The 22635-nt window shown below is 33.9% G+C and overlaps 1 protein-coding gene across 28 annotated transcripts in view; it reads right to left on the reverse strand.

Moving 5' to 3' along the window:
• Nucleotides 1-22635, reverse strand: part of Mhc (myosin heavy chain) — a 29852-nt gene that overhangs the window by 2257 nt on the left and 4960 nt on the right. For 3 of the 28 annotated variants that reach the window (XR_011545068.1, XM_070649292.1, XM_070649275.1), the window contains exons 4-15: nt 21953-22336; nt 21724-21886; nt 18800-18903; nt 15620-16027; nt 14218-14388; nt 8858-9450; nt 7657-7774; nt 5704-5967; nt 4420-4629; nt 3107-3993; nt 2579-2657; nt 47-2128 (exon numbers count right to left, since the gene is read on the reverse strand). Coding sequence is in view for 27 of the 28 variants with exons in the window: in XM_070649292.1 (XP_070505393.1) it covers nt 47-2128; nt 2579-2657; nt 3107-3993; nt 4420-4629; nt 5704-5967; nt 7657-7774; nt 8858-9450; nt 14218-14388; nt 15620-16027; nt 18800-18903; nt 21724-21886; nt 21953-22336 (5463 nt within the window). In the remaining variant the exon portion in view is untranslated. Of the gene's footprint in view, nt 1-46; nt 2129-2578; nt 2658-3106; nt 3994-4419; nt 4630-5703; nt 5968-6237; nt 6356-7046; nt 7165-7656; nt 7775-8857; nt 9451-10227; nt 10399-11238; nt 11410-11795; nt 11967-12386; nt 12558-12940; nt 13112-13519; nt 13691-14217; nt 14389-14716; nt 14888-15619; nt 16028-17874; nt 17979-18374; nt 18479-18799; nt 18904-19994; nt 20099-21260; nt 21365-21723; nt 21887-21952; nt 22337-22635 lie in introns of all 28 variants that reach the window. The other 25 variants (XM_070649302.1, XM_070649298.1, XM_070649301.1 and 22 more) reach the window with 22 other exon arrangements.

Consider the following 22635-nt stretch of genomic DNA (forward strand, 5'->3'; position numbering starts at 1 on the left):
ATAATGATTATAATGACTGACGATATGAAAATCATTTGTAACTTACCACTGGGCTGGCACCACGGGCGACTGATCCGCCACGTCCCTTTGCTCTGAATTTGCTGATGGCTTGTTCGGCCAAGTCGGCGCGCTCTTCTGATTCTTCCAATTCTTGTTGTGCCTTACGGAATTTGGCCAAGTTAAGAGCAGCAATTTCTTCTGCTTCTTCGATTTGCCTCTTGTATGTCTTGATCTTTTGTTGGAGTTTGTCAACCAAGTCTTGCATACGTTCGTGGTTCTTACGGTCTTCCTCTGATTGGAAGGTAAGTTCCTTAATGCGACGTTCACCCTTGCGGAGGTTCTTTTGGGCATCGGCGTGTCTACGTTGTTCACCGTCCAATTCATTCTCCAATTCACGAACACGTTGTTCGAGTTTTTGGATGGCCTTCTTGCCTCCCTTAAGTGCGTTAGTCTCGGCTTCATCAAGACGGACTTGCAATTCCTTGATTTGTGTTTCAAGGGCCTTACGCAACTTCTCTTGTGTTTGTGCATGATCTTGTTCAGCACGGAGTTCATCAGCAAGACGGGCAGCATCAACCATAGCCTTCTTGGCCTTTTCTTCGGAGTTCTTGGCTTCGTTCAACAATTCATCCAAATCTGAGTGGAGTGTTTGTAATTCGGCTTCCAACTTTCTCTTGGCAGCAGCAACTGAGGCATTTTGAGCTGAGAGTTCATTAAGTTGTTCATGAGCATCTCCCAATTCTTGTTCGGCTTGACGACGGCCACGATCGGCTTGTTCCAAGAGTGTACGTGATTCTTCCAACTCGTTTTGGAGTGCGTTGGCACGACGTTCTGAGATTCCGAGTAATTCACGGGCATCATCACGTGCACGTTGTTCTTCCTCAAGAGCGGTTTGCAATTCCTTGAGTTGTTGTTGATAACGTTTGATGTTCTTTTGTGCTTCGGCATTAGCCTTGTTGGCATGATCCAATGCAATTTCAAGTTCATTGATGTCAGCTTCCAACTTCTTCTTCATGCGAAGAGCCTCAGCCTTACCCTTGGCCTCAGCCTCGAGTGAAGCTTGCATTGAGTCGAGGGCACGTTGGTGATTCTTGCGTGTATTTTCGAATTCTTCCTCCTTCTCTTGGATACGTCTGTCAATTTCTTGACGTACTTGTGACAATTCAAGTTGAGCACGGAGGACCTTGTTTTCTTCTTGTTCCAAAGCGGCTTCAGCTTCTTCAAGAGCAGCTTGCAATTCGTCTTTCTCAACTTCAAGACGTTTGCGTGCCTTTTCGATTTCATGGATGTTGCGTCCACCCTCACCAATTTGGTCGAGTAAGTCCTTAACTTCATCAGCGAGATTCTTGTTTTCACGACGGACAGCTTCCAATTGTTCTTGTCCTTCTTCGTATGCACCCTTGAGACGGAAGAGTTCTGTTGAGTAGTTGCGGCATTCCTTTTGTGAGGCATCAAGTTCAGCAGCGAGATCATCAACCTTAAGTTTCCATTCTCCAATAATCTTGTCGAATGCCTTTTGTTTCTTCTCAGCAGCGTTGGCAATTGCTGTGGCACGATCAACCTCCAATTGCAAGTCTTCGACTTCTGTGGCAAGACGTTGCTTTGTCTTTTCCAATGCAACGCACTTTTGGTTGAGTGATTCGATTGTTTCTTCGGCTTCGGCGAGACGAGCTTGGAGCTTGCGCTTAGCTTCTTCCAATTCTTCGGCACGGGCAACACCCTCTGACTCGTACTTGGCACGCCATAATTGAGCTTCAGCGTTGGCCTTGCTGAGTTGACGTTGCATATCAGCCTTGCCTTCTGCTTCTTCTTCAACTTGTTCACGGAGGTTATCCAAATCGTGTTCCAAGTTACGGAATTTGCCCAAAAGTGTAGCACGTTCACGTGCTTCCTCATCAGCCAATCTCTTGGTATCTTCCAATTGTTGGGTGAGTGAGATCTTAATCTTGGACAATTGTGAAACTTGTGATTCAGCTTCTTCCAATTGACGGAGGAGATCTGAGTTCTCAATTGACAACTTCTTCTTTTGTGCGTCAAAGTCGTTCAATGTACGGTTGGTTTCATCCAATTTGCCTTGAACTTCATTGAGTGTGTGTTGCAATTGCTTGGCAATCTTCTCTTGGGCGGCCTAAAAGTTGTGTTTTTTTAGTTGATTTAAGGGAGGAAAAGGAAGACATTAGTCATTATGGCAATAAATTTGAGAATTATGAAATTTTCATCTGTTTCATGCATAAAAAAACTTGGAATTTAATTATAGACTTTTTAATATTGTTAGTATCGTCAGATTCATAACTCAAATAAATGAGTGGATTAATGTTTATTAAATTGGGGTTAATTCCAGCACACTTGATGATGGGTTTATACTTTTATTATTAATTCATGAGTAAGCATGGTGAAAATTATATTATTGATATTGTTTTGGTATATAATGAGCTGCATAAAAAGTGCAAAATTCTAATAATCTCCATCCAGTTCTGTTTTTTTTTGTTTTTAAGAAGCCACATGTGAAAATACTAAGCAGAAAATTTTTAATTGCATCAAGAATTTCCAATCATATAGTCTTTTCGCAACTCAATACCTTTTCGTTAGCAACTGTGTCGAGGCTGTGACGGAGATCATTAACTTCACCGAAATATTGTGATCTTTCCTTTTCAGCTCTGTATGGGTAAAAAAGTTTGGATTTTTATGTCATAAATGTACAAAAGAAAATTTCTTTAAAATTTTTTTCATTTAAGAAACTTTTGCGGTTGCTTTTTTTTTTGGGAGGATGCGTCATGCTGATTTTGGAAACTGCTTATTTTCATCGGAATTAAAAAACGAACACGTAGAGGAACATTAAAATATATAAAACATAGAAACGTGGAATGTGAAAAAACTTCTTCTTAGTTCTGTTTACCTTCTCGCGTGTAAGTTGATCGCAGGCAGCACGGGTGTTGTTTAGTTCATTATACATATTTGCGCGATCGTGTTCAGCTCTATATTTATATAATTAGATTATTTTTTCAGCAAATTTTATATGAGACAATTTCGTGAATTTTTTTTAAGGTTTTCAAGTTTCCAAAATGCACCTGTAAAAGAATATTCTATGTCCAAAATTTATACTCACTTGGTCTTCAATTTGTTGAGTTGGTCAACTTGTTCAGCCATTTCAGCGACAGCATCATTGTGCTTCTTACGGAGGTTAGCCAATGTACCTTCATGTTGGATGTTGGCTTCTTCCAAGTCACGACGCAACTTGGCCAATTCAGCTTCTCTCTTTTTGTTGAGTTCAATTTGTGCTGAGGTGGCACCACCAGCTTCTTCAAGACGTTCACCCAATTCCTCCAATTCACGGGCCAAATCAGCACGTTGCTTCTCAGCCTTGGCGCGAGCTTGACGTTCAGCTTCAACCTCTTCTTCGAGTTCTTCAATGCGTGATTGAAGTTCCTTGATTTGTTTTTGGAGCTTGCCAACCAAGGATTGTTCATCTTCCAACTTAGCGGTGAGAGATGAGATTTCCTTGTCCTTACGTTGGATGGTTTGTTCAAGTTCCTTCTTGTTGCGTTCCAAATCAGCAACAGCTTCTTGTGTGAGCTTCAAGTCACCTTCAACCTTACGCTTGGACTTTTCAACATCACCACGGAGCTTCTTCTCACGTTCCAATGAATCTTCCAATTCATCGAGGGTTTGTTCCAACTTAGCCTTAACTTTGTTCAAGTGATTAACCTTATCCTCAGCAGCTTGTAATTCTTCAGCTGTCTTTTGGTTGGTTTCACCTTGCATCTTCTTCTCCTTGTTCAACTTGTTGATGAGTTCGTCTTGGTGAGCGATTTCATCATTCAAGTTGCGGATTTGATGATCCTTTGTGGCCTTATCTTGTTCTGATTTTTGGATGGTCAATTCCAAATCTTCCAAGTCCTTCTTGAAGCCACTGATTTCTTGCTCGCACTTCTTCTTTGATTGGAAGAGTTGGTTGCGGGCATCTTCTTCTTGGGCCAAGCGTTCTTGTGTGTCCTATTAAGGAATATTAAAATAGTGATGATTAATACTCAAAAATTAAGATGCAGGTAACGTAATATGACAAAAATAGAATCTCGCAATTTCCACGCACGAAATGAGGCAATTTGTTCGCCACAGGTAAAATAAATAAATTCCAATGCCTTCTTATTTTTTTACATAATATTATTAAAATATGATGATTTTTCATCTCGTCTGAAATGAAAACATTTTTGAATATCCAAATGGGATAAAATCTTGGATGTACGCCAAATGTGACTAACTGTGGAATTTTAGACTAAAATATTAAGAAGGAGGCGTTAATGCCGCAGGTAAAATTCACCTACGAATGATGACAAATTTAGAAAATTTGTTCATCTTAATTGCTGTCCATTAGTTCCAATTTGTCATACTTTTAATTAAAATTAAGCACTTTATACTTACACGCAATTGGTTGTCCAAGTCGTTCTTTTGTGCGGTGAGCTTAGCACACTTTTCTTGGTAATCTTGGAGGGCACCCTTCTCTCCTGACAATGAGTCCAAAAGAGCGGTCTTTTCAGCTAACAATTTGCTGTTAAGAGCTTCCAATTCCTTGCGAGCCTTCTCTTCCTTTTCGAAGGCTTCTTGGGCCTTTTGTGCCTTCTCTTCAAGTTTCTGTGAATTAATTGGACCGTTATTAATCACGTCATATTGTTCACTACTATATCCATTTGTAATATTTTTTGGTATTTTTTCATCGACATAAAAGTCAGTCGTTTCTGGTGGAATTAAAACAGCTTCACTAATTTCCATTTTTAATCCTCACTCAATTCGATTTCAATTCGTATATAAAATAATTAATTAAATAATTATTAATTTCGTTGGACCAACAACAATACTATAAATTCACTATTTAATTTCTATGAATTGCTCAGGTAGAGGTCCGCGCAACAGCTTAAAGATAACTGGAGAATAAAAATGATTTTTTTCATCGCAACGAATTAAAAATTTTCTTTTTAATAAGAAGTAAGCATAGATGATCATCATTTTTCGTTTCATATTACGAATATTCCACCCACGATTTAATGATGATGAAGATGATGTGAGAGTTGAGATGGAAATTTGTATATACTCATGCTTCATTGCACTCAAAACTGGAAAATATTTTTGTGTGTTTCTCACATTTTTTTTTTAGATCCGAGAATTCGGACATTACAAAAATAGAATCAAATCGTTAAGTTTTTTTTGCGTCAGAATCTTGATGGTTCCATTTTATAAAAATCTCGTGATTTCTTATTCTATTGTCTAAAAAATTTTGATTCCATTTGCTATCTATTTCTAGAGTCTACATTCCTACACTATAGTCGATGTCTCAACATCGGAACCGAAAATTATTTTTTTTTAGATTCTCCATCCATTAGTCATTAATTTATTTTCAAATGAGCACAGCTTACGTTGATGGAATTATGGCATATCCATAAATGTGGAATAGTGAAAAATATTTTTCCGCACGGCAAACACACAACGAGGTGTGTGTGTGCTGAACAGGAAGAAGCATAAAAAATGTGCAAGTTTCACACGTTATTAATAAATCAGTCATCGTAGTCAGTTTGCATGATGTAACATGAAAATACCTTTCATCATGTGACACTAATTTTATATCACATTCATGCTCTGAGTCATGTGCGATGATATTTCCGACCAGGATGAAAAAATATCCAAAAATATTTCCATCATTTTACTACTTACGGCAATTTGATCTTCAATACGTGATGCATTGAGGAGTGGCTTAACCTTCTGCCACAACTTCCACCATGGCCATGTGCGGAGCTTAAGATATCTACGCAATGCACGTTGGACAACGGTGAGAGCAAGACGTTGTTCTTGCAATTTCTTGAATGTCTTACGGTTGAGGAAACCACGAGCCCAGGCTTGCATCCATGACATGATACGGCTAAGACGTTCATCACGGAATTCTTCCATTTGACCCAAGACACCAGCACGGAAGAAGACCTGTTTTTAGTTCATCGTAATTGAATATATATTAGAATGTGAAGTCGTGGATATTTGATAGAGTTATTAACTTGTTTTTTAGGTTAGGAATTAAAACTCAACTTTAAAGTGTTTCTAACTTTTTTTTGTGGTTATTGAGTCATTACAACATGCATAAATATGGTACTAACTACTTGAGAATCATTAGTAGGGATCTCAATTGTTCTTATATATACAAACTTATTGTTAATTTATGGATTTTTTTGTGGATTGTCATGTGTTAATGAATACCTTAGTTTTACCCAACCGGAAGTTTTCTTCTGGCATTTTAAGGTGTTCAAGGATAACGGCTGATGCTTTTTCTGGTTTTGCAATGTCTTTAACCAAATTAATGCACAGAATTTTGTATCTGTGATGTAATGGTTATTTGTGAGGTTATGGATATGGATATTGATTTATGAGGGAAAAATAAAAAGTTAAATTTTATATAAAAATAGGACATAATGTATTATGGATATAATGATTGCATCAAGAGAGAATAGTCCTGGACAGACAATGAGGTTGCTCAATATAGCTCAATATAGATGAGCATACTTAATTGTATAAGCATGTCCTCATGTCTGTTCAGGCTTAAATTCCATGACGATCATCAATGACCGGCATGCAATTCATCTCAATTCCTCTCTTGCAGCAATCAATCAAAAATTTTCCAATTGTATTCTTTTTGAATTGGCAATTAAGGTGTGTGGGTTTAATCCAATTACAAAAATATAGAGGAGGATGAGAACTTTCCATCAATTTATTCGTTCTTGATGTTCAATTGATGAAAGGCGGATAGATGGTGCAGGTAAACATTGTGTGTATGTGAGGTAGGGTGGGGTCAATAATCAATCAAGTCAAGAAGATGATTATTTACTAATTAATTCTACAGATTCTAGAGAGTATATCTAGGGTTGGTTGTGGGGTATGGATTCACTCATAGTATTTACAGTGATATTAAATATATATAGTGGGGATGTTTTGGGGTCACAAACAAAAACAAAAAAAAAATCATCAAATTCTACTTTGTAACACATAATTTATGAAAGGATTTTGCATGCCTTTGTATTTCCCAATCGATAGTTTTCGACATCAAGATGGACAGCGTCCAAAATGACTTGGGCTATTTTTTTGGGATCTTTTTCCTGGTCGACAGCCTTTGGATTGAGGATTTTGTAACTGTATTGGGATTTTGATGCATTTCGTATTATGCAATTTTTATAGGGGATTTATGTATGTACAGTATGATTATGGTTGACATGTAATAATGGGAATAGAAAAACAAATTAAATTTATATTTTTTATATATGTTTAATAGGTTTTTTGTGTTGTTTTTCTGGAATATGAGAGAACATCAAAGTGGACTAGTATGTTGCAGATTGAATGTTCCGATTGGTGGACGTCAGGGGTTATTAAATGGTTTGGGGGAAGTAGATTAAGACATGTATTTGGTCTTTAAAAATCTAAATGAGGTTTTGGAAGATCATGACTAGATGTCGTACAGGGTTCAAGTCATGAGGTCGGGGGTAGGTTCCTTTATATACAAAAATGAGGGGATTTATCTATCAATTGAATGAATTCCTTCAAAGAATTTTTAAGATTCAATTGTCTAAAGTTAAGAATTAATTTGTAAAAACCAAAGAATTTGTTCTAAATAAATTGGGTATAGACCTTGGTGTGACCCAAACGGTAGTTCTCTGGGTCCAATTTAACTGATTCTAAACATACACCAGCGCACTTCTTGGGGTCCTTTTCGGCTTGCATGGCAGCAGGGGCAAGGATTTGATAACTGTTTGTATGGTTTTAGGTTCAACAAATTAATAAATTTTGTAAAACAAAAAAAAGTCAATAATCGTAGGTATAGGTCGGTTGTTGGACCAAAGTCCTAAGACATTCGTGTGCATTTTGGTTTGGGGAGCTAATCCACAATTATTTATGGATTTAAAGTGGTTTTATGGTTCAGAAAAAAAAAGTTCAAGACATTTTGACGGTGCAATAAGATGAAGAATAATGGAAAGACAATCACGTTTGATATATACAGATAAGATGATTGTGAAATGGGGTTTGGTATGTGGAATCATTCATGAAAAAAATAATAATAGAGTTTTAAGGGGTACGACGATGATTCATAAACAGGGGTACAAATGAAACGATTGAAGACAATATGAATGAATATAAAGACAGGTTGTGGGGCAAGACAAGTCAAGACTCAATTCAAAAAAATGGGGGCTTGGGGGGTTTTGCATTCATCTAACTATATAGAGTAGGGTATTGGACTCATTGTCAACTATTCAAGATATTTTGGGGGTATTCGCTCGCCTTTGTGTGTCCAATACGATAAAGTTCTGGATCCAATCCAATTTTATTGAAGCACGCAGCTGCGGCTACCTTTGGATCTTTTTCATGGAACATTTCAGTTGGTGCGAGAATTTGGTAACTGCATACGAATATGTTTTGTGAATCACAGAAAGGAAAAATTTAAATTTTAAGAAAAATTAATCACAATTTACATAAAAAAGTATAAGAAATAAATTTCGACGATTATGTTTGGAATGTCAACATATAAATTTTAAAAAGACATGTAGATTGAGACACAGAACATGGATATAAAACGAAGATTGAAAATAAAAAGGTATCTCGCCTTTGTGTGACCAATACGATAGAAGTCTGGATCTAATGTTGTATTTTCCAAACATTTTTGTGTGGCAATCTTTGGATTTGGTTCAGCATCCATGATTGCTGGAGCCAAGATTTTGTAACTGGATGTTCGAAGATTTGAAAATTAGATTCATTTGAGAAAATTTTTGAAAATTTTTTTTCAGTTGCCGAAAAGAAGTTGAAAATTTCAATTTTATTCATAAGTTATACTCACCGCAACTTGAAATCTGGATAGTTCATTCTGTTGGGGAAACCTTTACGACAGATACGGATACCTTCAAGTACACCGTTACAGGTAAGTTGATGCATAACAAGCTTGGCATCAATAAGACCGGTCTGTTTCAATTCATTTGGAATAATACAACGGACGAAATGAGGATGTGTTGATCTCAATGTTGCCATCAAGTTGTTCAATTGTTCCTTGTATGATGATGAGACAGTAGCGAAGCCACCACCCTTCTTACCACGACCTCCCTTGCCACCAGCATCTGGAGCAGCTGATTGACCTGGATGATCAGCGAAGATTTCAATCAAGAGAGCGTTTGATCCCTTCTTGAATTGATCGACAACTGTGTCATTCAATGGATCCTTGTTCTTTTCCAACCAACCGGTGATATTGTATGTTACAACACCAGCATAATGAGCAATAGCAAAGTGACCGGCTTGGCAACCAGGCTTTGGTGGTTTTGGCTTCAAGAATGGAGCTGATTTGCCCAAGTGATTGACCATCAACTTCTCAGCGAATGTTTGATCAGTGGCTTTGGGGAACATAGATTCTTCTTCAAGAATGGACAAGATACCCATAGGCTATATATTTATAAGCAACAATGTGCAAACGGCGATGGGAATAAATAAGAAATATATTAGAAAATTTGCTCGGTAGCTTAAAATTTCAGTGTTAGTGAGTTTTTTGGATATTGAACTATTAGGGGATCTACAGGGGATATTTTGATATTTATCATAAAGCGTTTAAGCAAAATCTACATTTTTATCAGGATATTTTGTTTTGTGACATATAAAGCTTACCATTTTTTTTCAGCGAGAGTTTACAAGCATTTTGAGATATATTTTTATAAAGACAAGCACAAACAGATTGATGTTAAGTTAGTCATGCAAACAAACGTTTTTTCTATGTTACAGTCCTGTTTTTTGGTCTACATACAAATATTTTTACATCCTACAAAACAGTATATTCTACTGGACAAACTTAATATTTGACTACTGGACGAAACTTTTCTACTTTTGATGAATTTTACAACTTACTACTGTGATACAAATTCACTGGTTTTGTGATTCTACTAAATTTATAATTTTTGTGCTTTTGTGCATTCTTGTGATTGAAGTTCCGTCATCTAGGTGACATACAGAATTCTTAGAAGTCACACAGAATCATTCCGGATCAAGTATGTCCTCCAACACTTTCTTTATGAAACTTAATTCTGAATCCATTGAAAGATCCAGCAGAAGCTTCAATCACAAGAACTATTAGTCTACTTGAGTATGTAATTATTGCCAAATTGTCTACTAATTTCTTATAAATTTTGTACTCAATAATTCAGTTATCAAACTACTAATCCAATATACCTTCTCAATCAATTCAATAGTCCCAGCAAGATCCATGCCAAAATCAATAAATGTCCATGGAATACCTTCACGTTCGTACTCTTCTTGTTCAAGTACAAACATGTGATGGTTAAAGAATTGTTGCAAACGTTCGTTTGTAAAGTTAATGCACAATTGCTCAAAACCATTGAACTGATTATTTTAGAGGATATAAATTTATCATATCCAGTGAATCGATGATCACACACAAATCACATGTTTTTGTACATGTTTGGGATTGTGACACAAATGTTTGTAGGACATCACAGATATATGTAACATAAAATATATAAAAATAAAACATAAAAATAGTTTATGGAATGGTTAATGGAAATAAGTTAAAATTCACATAGAAATGTCATCAGGCTGAAGAGAGTCGGTAAATAAAATAAAAAATAATAAATTTTTGCATTCCTCAACAATCAATTCCAATAATAATATATATCGTGACTTCATCAAAACATGGAACAATCCAAACTTGTTCTACCTTTTCAATAAAGTCAATCGTTTGTTGTAAATCCATTCCGAAATCGATGAAGGTCCATTCGATACCTTCACGTTGATACTCTTCTTGTTCGAGAATGAACATATGATGATTGAAGAATTGTTGCAATTTCTCATTTGTGAAGTTAATGCACAATTGTTCAAAGCCATTCATCTTTATGTGAATTTTTTAAGTTTATAGATATGACATAAAATTTATGATTCAATGTGTTGAGCATGTTTATGGACATGTTTTGTAACACATTGTAAAGCATGTAAAAAAAGAGAAAAAATGAATAATGATGAGCTATGGCAACTAATGTACTAGAATATAATGTTCAACATATGCTGATCGATTCCACCATCACAAGATATTGCACTAATAAATTTTTAAAGCTAATCTAAGCTATTGGCTGACAGTTCCAAAAAACAACATGACGACGGCTGCATATAGCAAATAATTCTCTGTCGTGCTTTTTTGCCAATTTTTAAGTCTAATTTTAATTCTACCTTTTCAATTAAATCAATTGTTGTTTGCAAATCCATGCCAAAATCGATAAAGGTCCATTCAATACCTTCACGTTTGTATTCTTCTTGCTCAAGAATGAACATGTGATGGTTGAAGAATTGTTGCAATTTCTCATTGGTAAAGTTAATACACAATTGTTCGAAACCGTTGTACTAGATTTGGTTTTTTTTTGGTTTATGATATGATATGAATAATGAGAAGACAATTCACATATGTGGGACATGTTTATAGACATGTTTTATGGGACACAATGTGATTAATGTATAACATATATGAAGGGAAAAGGAAAATATTATAAAAAAATTGTTAATTAAATTAAAAAAAATTTAATTTGTAGGAATAAAAAAATATTAAAAATATTAATCATGTCGATCGTCAGATGTACGAATCGAGAGAATTAGGAAAAACAACAACAAAGACACAAGAGTTTTGAGAATCACGTCTGGCTGAATCAAGTTGCTGCTGAATTTAGTAGATTTGTTATAGAAAAAAGATGTTATGATTATCTGTACGGTATGACCCGACTCAAAAGGGCTACCTTTTCAATCAAATCAATTGTTGTTTGTAAATCCATTCCAAAATCGATAAATGTCCATTCGATACCTTCACGTTGATATTCTTCTTGTTCAAGTACAAACATGTGATGATTGAAGAATTGTTGTAATTTCTCATTCGTAAAGTTAATACACAATTGTTCAAAACCGTTGTACTGCGGCATCACAATATGTGTATGGGGAAAAGGAAGTAGGTTTTATGATTATTATGGGAGAAAAAACATTTATAAAAATTTTCACATTTGTTTTATGAAATTGTAAATTTTTATATATAAAATAATAAATTATAGTAACTAACAATCCATTCCAAATGACATGAATAAATGACAACAACCCATGAAACAGTTTCGTACAAAATATATGGGGGGCACAAAGGGGGTAACACAAAGGGGTATTTTACAAACTATTATGTTGCAACTAAAGACAATCCCGACACAAATCGCGACGTAACTAAAATGTTGGATTTTATCGCATTGTGTCGAAAACTATATTTTGTGCGCAGGGGGGCAATATTGGGGGTATTAATAATTTTGTTGTATTGTATTTCATCTTTCATGATGAATTGTACAATGTACCTTCTCGATCATTTCAATACATGCGGCCAAGTCCATACCGAAATCAATGAATGACCACTCAATACCTTCACGTTTGTATTCTTCTTGTTCAAGTACGAACATGTGATGGTTAAAGAATTGTTGCAACTTTTCATTTGTAAAGTTAATACACAACTGTTCAAAACCGTTGTACTGCGGTTTTATTTGGTTTTGTGTTAAAAAGAGGAAGGAAGGAGGTTAAACATTTCAACAAAAAAAATTAAGTAAGTAAGTAAATAAAAATTTACATTTGTTCTATGAAATTGTAAATTTTCTTTTTGGTATAGTAGTATTAAAGAAAAAAAGTTCATCCAAAAATTTGTGCATAATGTCAACAACGCGTGAATATATAATACAAGTAAACAGTTTCGCTTTTTTTGTAGATTTGGTAATAATATATATATACAGAAGGAGGAGGATAGTAAACAGGTATAATAAAAAGTAAAAACTATTTTTGTAGCAGATTGGGAGGATATAATTTAGTAGCTGTAGAAAAATCTTGTTTTCATCTTGTATGATGAATTGACAAAAAGTACCTTCTCAATCATTTCAATACAAGCGGCCAAGTCCATACCGAAATCGATAAAGGCCCATTCAATACCTTCTCGGGTGTATTCCTCTTGTTCAAGAACGAACATGTGATGGTTAAAGAACTGTTGTAACTTTTCGTTTGTGAAGTTAATACACAACTGTTCGAAACCATTGTACTGCGTATATTTATGATTAAAGGGGAAGGAAGTAGGTTTTGTGATTAAAAAACATTTAAAAAAAATATTAGAAATTTTTACATTTCTTCTATGAAATTGTAAAAATAGAATAAGTTTTAAGGAACAAATAAAATCAACAATAAAAAAACCCATCAATTTTTAAAAATCAGCAATATTGACTTAAAATCCATAATTATGGCGTAGGAAGATGTCGTTAAGAAAGAATATATAGCAGTGAACTTCCGACACAATTAAAGTCGAGAACAAAAACGTTCATTAGAAGTTGATTCTCGAATTTTGCGTCGATTCCACCCAAATTTTGTAAATAAAAAAATTGTGCTTTTTTAGGATTTAAGGATGTGAAATAAGGATTTAAAGGAATGGGAAATGCTCAATTGAGTAATATACCTTCTCAATCATTTCAATACATGAGGCCAAATCCATACCGAAATCGATAAAGGCCCATTCAATACCTTCTTTTTGATATTCTTCTTGTTCGAGTACGAACATGTGATGATTGAAAAATTGTTGTAACTTCTCATTTGTGAAGTTAATACACAATTGTTCAAAACCGTTAAACTACGGATTTGAGTTGTGTATTTTAAGGTATTTACGTGTTAAATTATGAAAAGGAAGTAAAATTTTTAATGAAAATTAAATTTTTTGAAATTTTATAGGAACTCTTTTGGATTTCCTATAAAGATTTCGATGAGCTGGGGGTGTTGGGGGGTTTGGTGGGGTAATTGCGAGAGACTTGGGGTAGTGAAGTATGACCCAAGATAACCCACAGGAGGTTCATCTACTTCTATAATGTCTAAATTCTATAGAATTGGGTATGGTAAGGGGTTGTCGGGGGGTTTTGGGGGAGAGCACGTAATTAATCAGACCAAATATTTGTTTTGGGGGTTGTAGGCTACAAAATCTATAGATATTTCTCATATCTCTATTGAAAGTCGTAAGATTATTGCAGGTAGGAGTTTTACAAACCATAAAGAATGTCACGAATAATATAGAATAAAGAATCACACTGCGATTTGCGTCTAGGGTAATTGGACAATAAAAGAGAATCTTAATATATGTTGGAAACTAAAGTTTCCAAGTCAAACCTTCTCAATCATTTCAATACAAGCGAGCAAGTCCATGCCGAAATCAATGAAAGCCCAGTCAATACCCTCTTTCTTATATTCTTCTTGTTCAAGAACGAACATGTGATGGTTAAAGAATTGTTGTAATTTTTCGTTGGTAAAGTTAATACACAATTGTTCGAAACCGTTGTACTGTTTTTGTTACATTAATTTTTAGATATTATATATCATCAAAGACATAGATAGAAAGAGAATTAAACAGGTTAGTTATTGAACATTTAATTAAAACCTTAATTTGATTTTTTGTGTAAGAACATTGAAATTTTCATATCCATCATCAATTGTTTGTCAATTTGCCGATAAGTTGTAAACCAATTTTTGTATCATCAACATTTAAAAATTCACACCAAAATTAGAACCTTAATTGGGAATATATAAATTATAATCAAAAAAATCACATTTAGCAGCATATGTGGGGATATATAATAAAAAAGTGATAATTTTTGAAGTTCCTTCTTACTCTTTCAATCATTTCGATACAGGCTAATAAATCCATTCCGAAATCAATGAAAGCCCAATCAATACCCTCCTTCTTGTATTCTTCTTGTTCAAGTACAAACATGTGATGGTTGAAAAATTGTTGCAATTTCTCATTGGTAAAGTTAATACAAAGCTGCTCGAAGCCATTGAACTGTATATATTTTTTTTATAACAATTGATAGATATTCTTATGAATTTCAGACATTTAACGATTAACAAAAATAATTTAAATTAATTAATAATATTGATTTTAACCTCAAAAAAAGATTTACTTCCTTGATTTCTCATTTTCGGCTCCATTGACTTTAAATATTTATCTAGTTTTTTTTCTATCAACAGACATTTTGGGAAACTGACAGAAAGTTTTGGAGACATGAATTAAAAAGTAGAAATAGAAACCTTTTCAATAAGTTCAACACAAGCTAACAAGTCCATGCCGAAATCAATGAAGGCCCAATCAATACCCTCCTTCTTGTATTCTTCCTGTTCGAGTACGAACATGTGATGATTGAAGAACTGTTGTAGCTTCTCATTTGTAAAATTAATACAAAGCTGCTCGAAGCCATTGAACTAGACATTTTTACATTTAATAAAATTGAAAGATTTTTTTTGGTGATGAATTTCAACATTTAAACAAAGTTTCAAGAATGTATCTATTATTTCTTTGGTTTCTCATTTGGATCCAACAAATGAGATTCCCAAATAAGAGTGAATTTTTGTGACAATAGACCAATAAGTGAATTTTTTTAATGGCAAAAGACCAAAAGACGAGAATTTTTTCTTTAAAACCCAAAAAAATTGTTGATTCCTATAAAATTTTTCATATAATAATATATATAGATGACTGTACTTATAGCAATCACCTATTGTCGAAGATACTTACGTCGAAAATTTCGAAACCAGCAATATCCAAGACACCAATGAAGTGAGAGCGCTTTTGCTTTGTATCAAGAGTTTCGTTACACTTCTTGACGAGCCATTTGAAGAGACGATCGAATGTACCCTTGCAAAGAGCACCAACGGAGTTGTATACTTGATCCTTGTTACGACCTTGTGTGACGAACTCGTTACCGACCTTAATTCTTGGCTTAAGTAAGTTCTTGTACAAATCTTGTGTGTCAATACCGAACAATTTGGCGACCTTTTCACCAGATTCTGTACCATCAGCTTCAGCCTGTTCTTCGCGACCTCTTTGCTTGAATTGCATACCACCCATATGCATAACAGCGGCTGTAATCTTGTAGATGTTGTCCTTTTCTTCTTGTGTGAAACCCAAGACATCGAAGGCTTGCTATAGTTACGGAAAAAATAAGGTACGCATTAGATATCAAGTCGGTCAAGTCTAATTTTCATGTAAAATCGATTCCTGGGAACTTTTCACAGGAATTGACTTTTTTTGGTACATCAAAAAATTGAAACTACAAGACATAAAAATGCACACAAAAATAGGATAGAAAAACATAAAATTTGAAAAAAATTTAAGCATCAAAAACATTCAAAATACTGCCAATTTTACTTATGAACAAAATATTTGATGGAAGGAATGGTATTAAAAATAGAGTCTACTTAATTTTTGGTTAATTCTACAATCTTAAGTACTAAATTAGTCAAAAAAGTGATGAAAAATCTGTTTCCATACAAATTTATCGTTGATTTCATCGTGAACTTACGGAAAAAACATTGGAATGTACGTAAATTTTCTTAGGGAATGTCCAAAAGTCAAATTTGAATTTTCATCGAAAAAATGGGGAAAAATTTGAATATTTTTCTGTTCCTAAACAGAATTTTTCTTTCAATAAGATATCGTCAAGTGACAAAAAGAGGAGGACGAAGGGGGTCATTTTTGATATTAACAATTTTGAATGATTTCGGCTGATTTTTAGGTTAGGAAGGGATTTTTGGACTTGACATCCAATCACCCAATTTCAACCAATCAGCCTAGGTCACACATAACATTGTGATCAGTGCTTATTAAGGTTTGATAATTGCAAATAAGAATGAGCATATTGTTTGAAAGTATTGTATACAAGTGTTGCATTCAAGTATTGTACACAAGTATTGCACACAATTTTTACAAACAGTATCCGCATACTAGGATGCAATTATCAAGCCCTAGTGCTAATCAAAAAATTATAATTTCAATTCATTTTGTGCAAAAAATAGAGAAAAAAATTGTATCACAAAATGGTGATTCCAACAAAAAAATATAATGTACAAGAATGGGGTCGGAGGGGGACACTCAACAATTGATATTGACGAATAGATTTCGATCATTGATCGTTGAACTTACATCAGTAAGAGTACATTCCTCACCGTCATCGACATTTGGAATTGTAATTTTACCTTGTGATACGAAAGTGTAGTCATAGACATTGTTTGAAAGTAAACACATATCTGTTTGCGATTGAATTTTAAAGAATAATCATTAATTAATTAAGCATTTCATATTTTTTTGGTATTTTTGGGTCTGTTTGTGAATGTGTTTTGTGAAAACTTATTGTCGGTGATCGTCGATTTTTCATCATCTCGTTGTCTTAATACTAGTTAGAATTCATAGCTAGAAGCGAGCTTTTTTTTCTCTACATTTTTCATCTTTTTTGGAACCAATTAATCAACACGCTTCCGAGCTATCGTTTACTTTGTACAAAATTTACTCACTTTTTACATTGGATATAAAAATTAAGAAAAAAATCAAAAAATCTTGTGCTGTATAATCTTTTTACATGTGAAATCAAATTTACACATGAACAATCATTTGCCTATAACTTACATCAGTGATTTCAAACTCTTCACCATCATTGATGCCGGGAATACGTGTTTTTCCTTGCGTTATTGTTGGATAGTCGCACATACGTGACGACAATAAGGTTTTCTCTATGTAAAATGTATGTAAAAAGCTCGATTCTATCCATTTGTTTTAACTATGGCTGATGTCTCAGTCTATAGCAATGGCGGCACACAGGATGCCCACCACTGGTCTATAGCAACCTTAAACATCAACCAAACTTTAATCTTATAACCTAAAATATTTATGCCAATTTAACATTTAATTGCAGCGATATTTTATATATTTAGCGATAGAGTATAGAAGCACAAAATAAGCATATAATAAAGTCAAGCATTAAGTTCTTGTCTTACATCAGTAACAAGCATTTCTTCATTGTCATCAACACTAGGAATTGTGGTCTTGCCCTGAGACACAATATGATAATCCAAAATGTTGTTGGAAAGCATACAAATGTCTAATGGATATTTTTTTAATATATTTGGCACAGGTTTGTGTGTGTTTGTATATTGTGTGTATAGGTGAGATGATATAAAATATTGTATTAAAAAAGCAAGTAAAAATGTATGTAAAATTAAGGTTGTTCTATAAACTATGATGTGGGGTGTAATGTTGTTGGGGGGTAAGTGGGTGGGGTATGAGCGGCAATTTAACCAATTTCATGTCTTATTGAATGGATTCAAAATGCCGAAATAAATGAGTGGATAAATCCTGTAAATGTCATATCGAATCAAGATTTTTCCATAAACTATAATCTACAACTATACTAATAAGGACAATATAAGCTTTTTGGTACGAGACATTTTTATAGTGGCTGAAGTACTATAATGGCCATGTCTATAAAATATCTTACATCAGTGAGAGTCATTTCTTCACCGTCATCTACACTGGGGATTGTAGTCTTGCCTTGAGATACTATATGGTAGTCCATAATGTCATTGGAGAGCAAACAAATGTCTAAAGTTTTGTGGAAGGGATTTTCAATAGATAGGATATAGTTAGCAATAAAAATGGTATGTGTGTGTAATTAAATAAAAATAGAAAGTACGAGAGCTGATAAAATATTTTTAAATAATTTTTTAGTCTCATGTGTGGATTTGGAGAAACTTAAATTTTAGCTTGGGGGATGTATATTGACTTGTGTTCTGATCGTCAATTTTGCACTTAATAATAACCATCAATTTAATCCAAAAAAATCTTAAATAATTTCAGCGATTTGGAATCAAAATTCGGATATAAAAAACTGAAGGGAAAATGTCCAATCGCAATTTTTCTTACATCAGTTCCAACCAATTCATCACCATCATCGACACCGGGAATGGAAGTCTTTCCCTGAGCAACGTTGTGATAATCCATAATGTTGTCACTGAGAATACACAAATCTAATATTTTGTAGTATTCCCATTGTTTTTATGTGATTTAATTAACCATAAACGTGATTATTTCGTGATATGATAAAATTAGATGGTTTTTTGTAATTTTTATATTGTTGTGCATTTGTTGAAAGTAAATGAAAATAAAATAATAATGAAGTATGTCTAATATCTAATGAATTAAGGTAGTGAGAATCAAGATTTGTGTAATTTTGAACTAAAGTTTTCAAAATGAATAACGTACGTATTTTGATATGTAAAATATTTTACGTACATACTTGATGTGTAAAATATTTTACGGATAATCTTGATGAGTAAATTTTGATCTTCATATGTAAAATATTTCATTTGCATTCTTGATATGTAAAATATTTAACGTACGTATTCTGATATGTAAAATTCTAAATCTCCAAAATTCCTTTGATTCACACTAACTTAATGTCTACAAATTAAAAATATGGGGCAGGGGGTTATTGTTGTGGGGTTTGGAGGGGCGATTTACTATAATGGGCTACAATAATCTAAATATGAGACAGTAATGCAGTAATGAAGTAACAAATAGATGCAATAATGGTGGGGGGTTTGGGGGGTCATCAAAAGTGGGGTTAAAAGTTAATAATTTTGCGGTGGGGTTCGTAAATGTAAATAAGATGGCAAAAAAAGGTGGTAACGAGAGTATGGGCTATAGTTCCAACCAATTTTTTGTATAAGAGTAAGACCATCAAAAGAGACATTTGGAATTGTGGAATTGTTCAAAAGACACAATAAGACCAGAATGTCGTAAAAAGGGAATATGAATCAATAAGTTGCAATAAGGTGGGAGGTAAATATTGAGATCAATAACGTATCGAATGATTGTCGATCTTTTGGTGGGGATTTGGGGGACACATCAAAAAAGTAAATAAAGAATAGAAGTAAGCTTAAGATTTTCTTTTTGTTCAGTCCAGAGTTAAAAATTGACACAAGTGAAAAGTAACTTCCTTTGGTCATAAAAATCTTAAAAAGAGTATTCAATTGAGTGCCTGATTGTTTCGTATTTGGCGTCAATAGATTTAAAAAACAAAAAATTTTGATAAGGAAATTTTAAAGTCAATTCTTACATCTGTAAGAGTACATTCTTCACCATCATCGACGTTGGGAATTGTGATTTTTCCTTGTGCAACATTATGATAGTCCATGATATTGTTTGAGAGCAAACAATTTTCTATAAAAATTTACATTTGTTTCAATTAAGGGGTATCAAACTATAGATTAATCAAGTTTTTCTAAAGGGGTATTAAAATATAAAAATAATTTGTGTACATGTGTAAGTGTATAGCTCTTATCTAACATAAGACATAAAGCGGATGTTTTTTATCAAATTTTCTACTTAAAATATATAATGCGACGAGTGCGTATTTGGGGGTAAATATTGGGGTAGGGTTGTGTGAGAGGAACATTCATGATTCTTAATGAGTTCCTCTCATAGTTGTTGGGATATTTTCTAGACTAACATTCAAAGATTGGTATAAAGATAAATAAATTCAAAAAGAGATGCAATAAAAGACTTAAAAGACGAAGTAGGGTTGTACAATCAAGTCTTGGTGGTGTGTGGGGGATGTGGAGGTAAAAAAAGATATCACACAAAAGTAGATAAAAAGAAGTTTGGATTAGTTTGGATTCTTACATCAGTGAGGGTCAATTCTTCACCATCATCAACACCGGGAATGGTGGTTTTACCCTGAGATACTATATAATAGTCCATAATGTTATTGGACAATATACAGTTTTCTAAGGAATTGGATATAAAAAATATTTTTCATTATGATGTAAGATAACAAAAGTTAAAAATATTTTTTTTTCGGTCGGGTCTCTTCATTTTAACTTTTATTTTTTTGATTGATTAGCTCATATAGCTAAGTCATCCATAGTCGGCTTATGTAGAATTCTAGAGAAGTCTTCATAAATGGATGGACTTGTAGTGGTATGGGCTATATGAGTCTAATCATTGTGGGTTAATAAAGTAGGGTTAAAGTCACAATCGATGAAGAAGTTGGGTTAAGTTTAAAAATCGATGTAAAGTTGAGGGTTATAGTCAAACTCGATAGACACATCAATGATCTGTTTTGGGCACACTGATCTAGATTCTATTTATAGTTTCACGCTATTTATGAAGGATGAAGATTTCATAATAAACAGAGATGGGCGAGGCGAGTTTCAAAAAAAAAAATGAGGATAGACTCCAACGTATCAGGTATGGGCCATCGACAGTAGCAAATAAAAAGATTTGTAGAATGCAAACACTTGTAGGTATCAATCTATAGTAAATGTCTACTTCTATGGTAAAAAAAAAAACAGAGGTACTACGTAAATGTTTGATGTCTTACATCAGTGAGAGTCATTTCTTCACCATCATCGACATTTGGAATTGTAGTTTTACCCTGGGATACAACATAATAGTCCATAATGTTGTTGGATAGATAACATAAATCTGGATATTGTCAAAATTTGTATACGTTATAGCGTATTTTAAATTAAGTCATGGGAGGATAGATACATCAGGGGGTTGTGCAGAAGTATAACCAAAATATAAGGTGGATAAAATACGCAGTTGTAAAAGGTTGAAAAGATAGATAGATAGAGAGAGATAAAAGATTTGTCTTATTAACATGATGTAGATATATAAAAAAAATTTAAATTTAAAAATATCGTTGCCGCTTAAAAATTAATTTGTACTTCTTATTATAAAATAATGATTTGAGACTAAAGACAAGAGTTTATAGAGACGTAATAGATATATATGTGTATAATTTGTGTATGTGTGTATAGTCTGTAAACTGTATAATATACCTTTAAGTCCGGGAACTGATCCAGACATCATTTGGTAGAAGATGTGATATGAACGTTCCAATGACTGTTGTGAGATGACACGAGCCTTCTCCAACAAGTATGTTTCAATATCAGCACCAGCCAATTTACCAGATCCAGAGAAATGGATACGGATGAATTTACCCTAGAATGTTACAGGTAGCAATTAGTATCATGTCATATGTTCATCCAAGTCATTAAAGTCACTTACGAAACGAGAAGAGTTATCGTTACGGACGGTCTTGGCATTACCGAAGGCTTCAAGTACGGGATTGGTTTGTACGACTTGATCTTCCAATGAGCCCTTCTTTAAATCAGCAGCTTCAACCTTCTTGGTTGAGGCACCAATGGTGGCGAAGTAGGCAATAACCTTCTTCGTGTTTTCAGTTTTTCCAGCTCCAGATTCACCAGTAATCAACATAGATTGATTTTCATGATCGGTCAACATGTTGACGTAGGCACCATCAGAAATGGAGAAAAGATGGGGTGGCATTTCAGCACGACGCTTACCACGGTACATCTTAGCGACGCGGTTGGTATACAATGGCCAACGCTTGTATGGATTGATTACAATACAGAAGAGGCCAGAGTAGGTCTGTATATTTTTTATAAGAAGAAATGGACATAAAGTTAGTGGAAGTTTGGGTATGTGATTTTTATGCTGTAAAATGATATGTTTTTGATGCTCGTGGAAGTGCTTAGAGTTGCAAATTTGCAGCTTCCATGAACATCATTAATGGGTTCATCTTTAATGGCTTGAGATTGTTCTGTACATGAGAATTTACATTCTGGCCATTAAGATGAACAAACAAATGAACAAAAAAAAATGCTATATCTAATAATGCGATATCTATTGAGATTTCTAGCTTCTATGCTATCATAAATCTCTAAAAA

Source organism: Chironomus tepperi, unplaced genomic scaffold, assembly GCF_022539635.2.
Source record: "Chironomus tepperi strain 1889 unplaced genomic scaffold, CSIRO-AGI_Ctep_v1 contig_422, whole genome shotgun sequence".
NCBI classification, from domain to species: Eukaryota; Metazoa; Arthropoda; class Insecta; order Diptera; family Chironomidae; genus Chironomus; species Chironomus tepperi.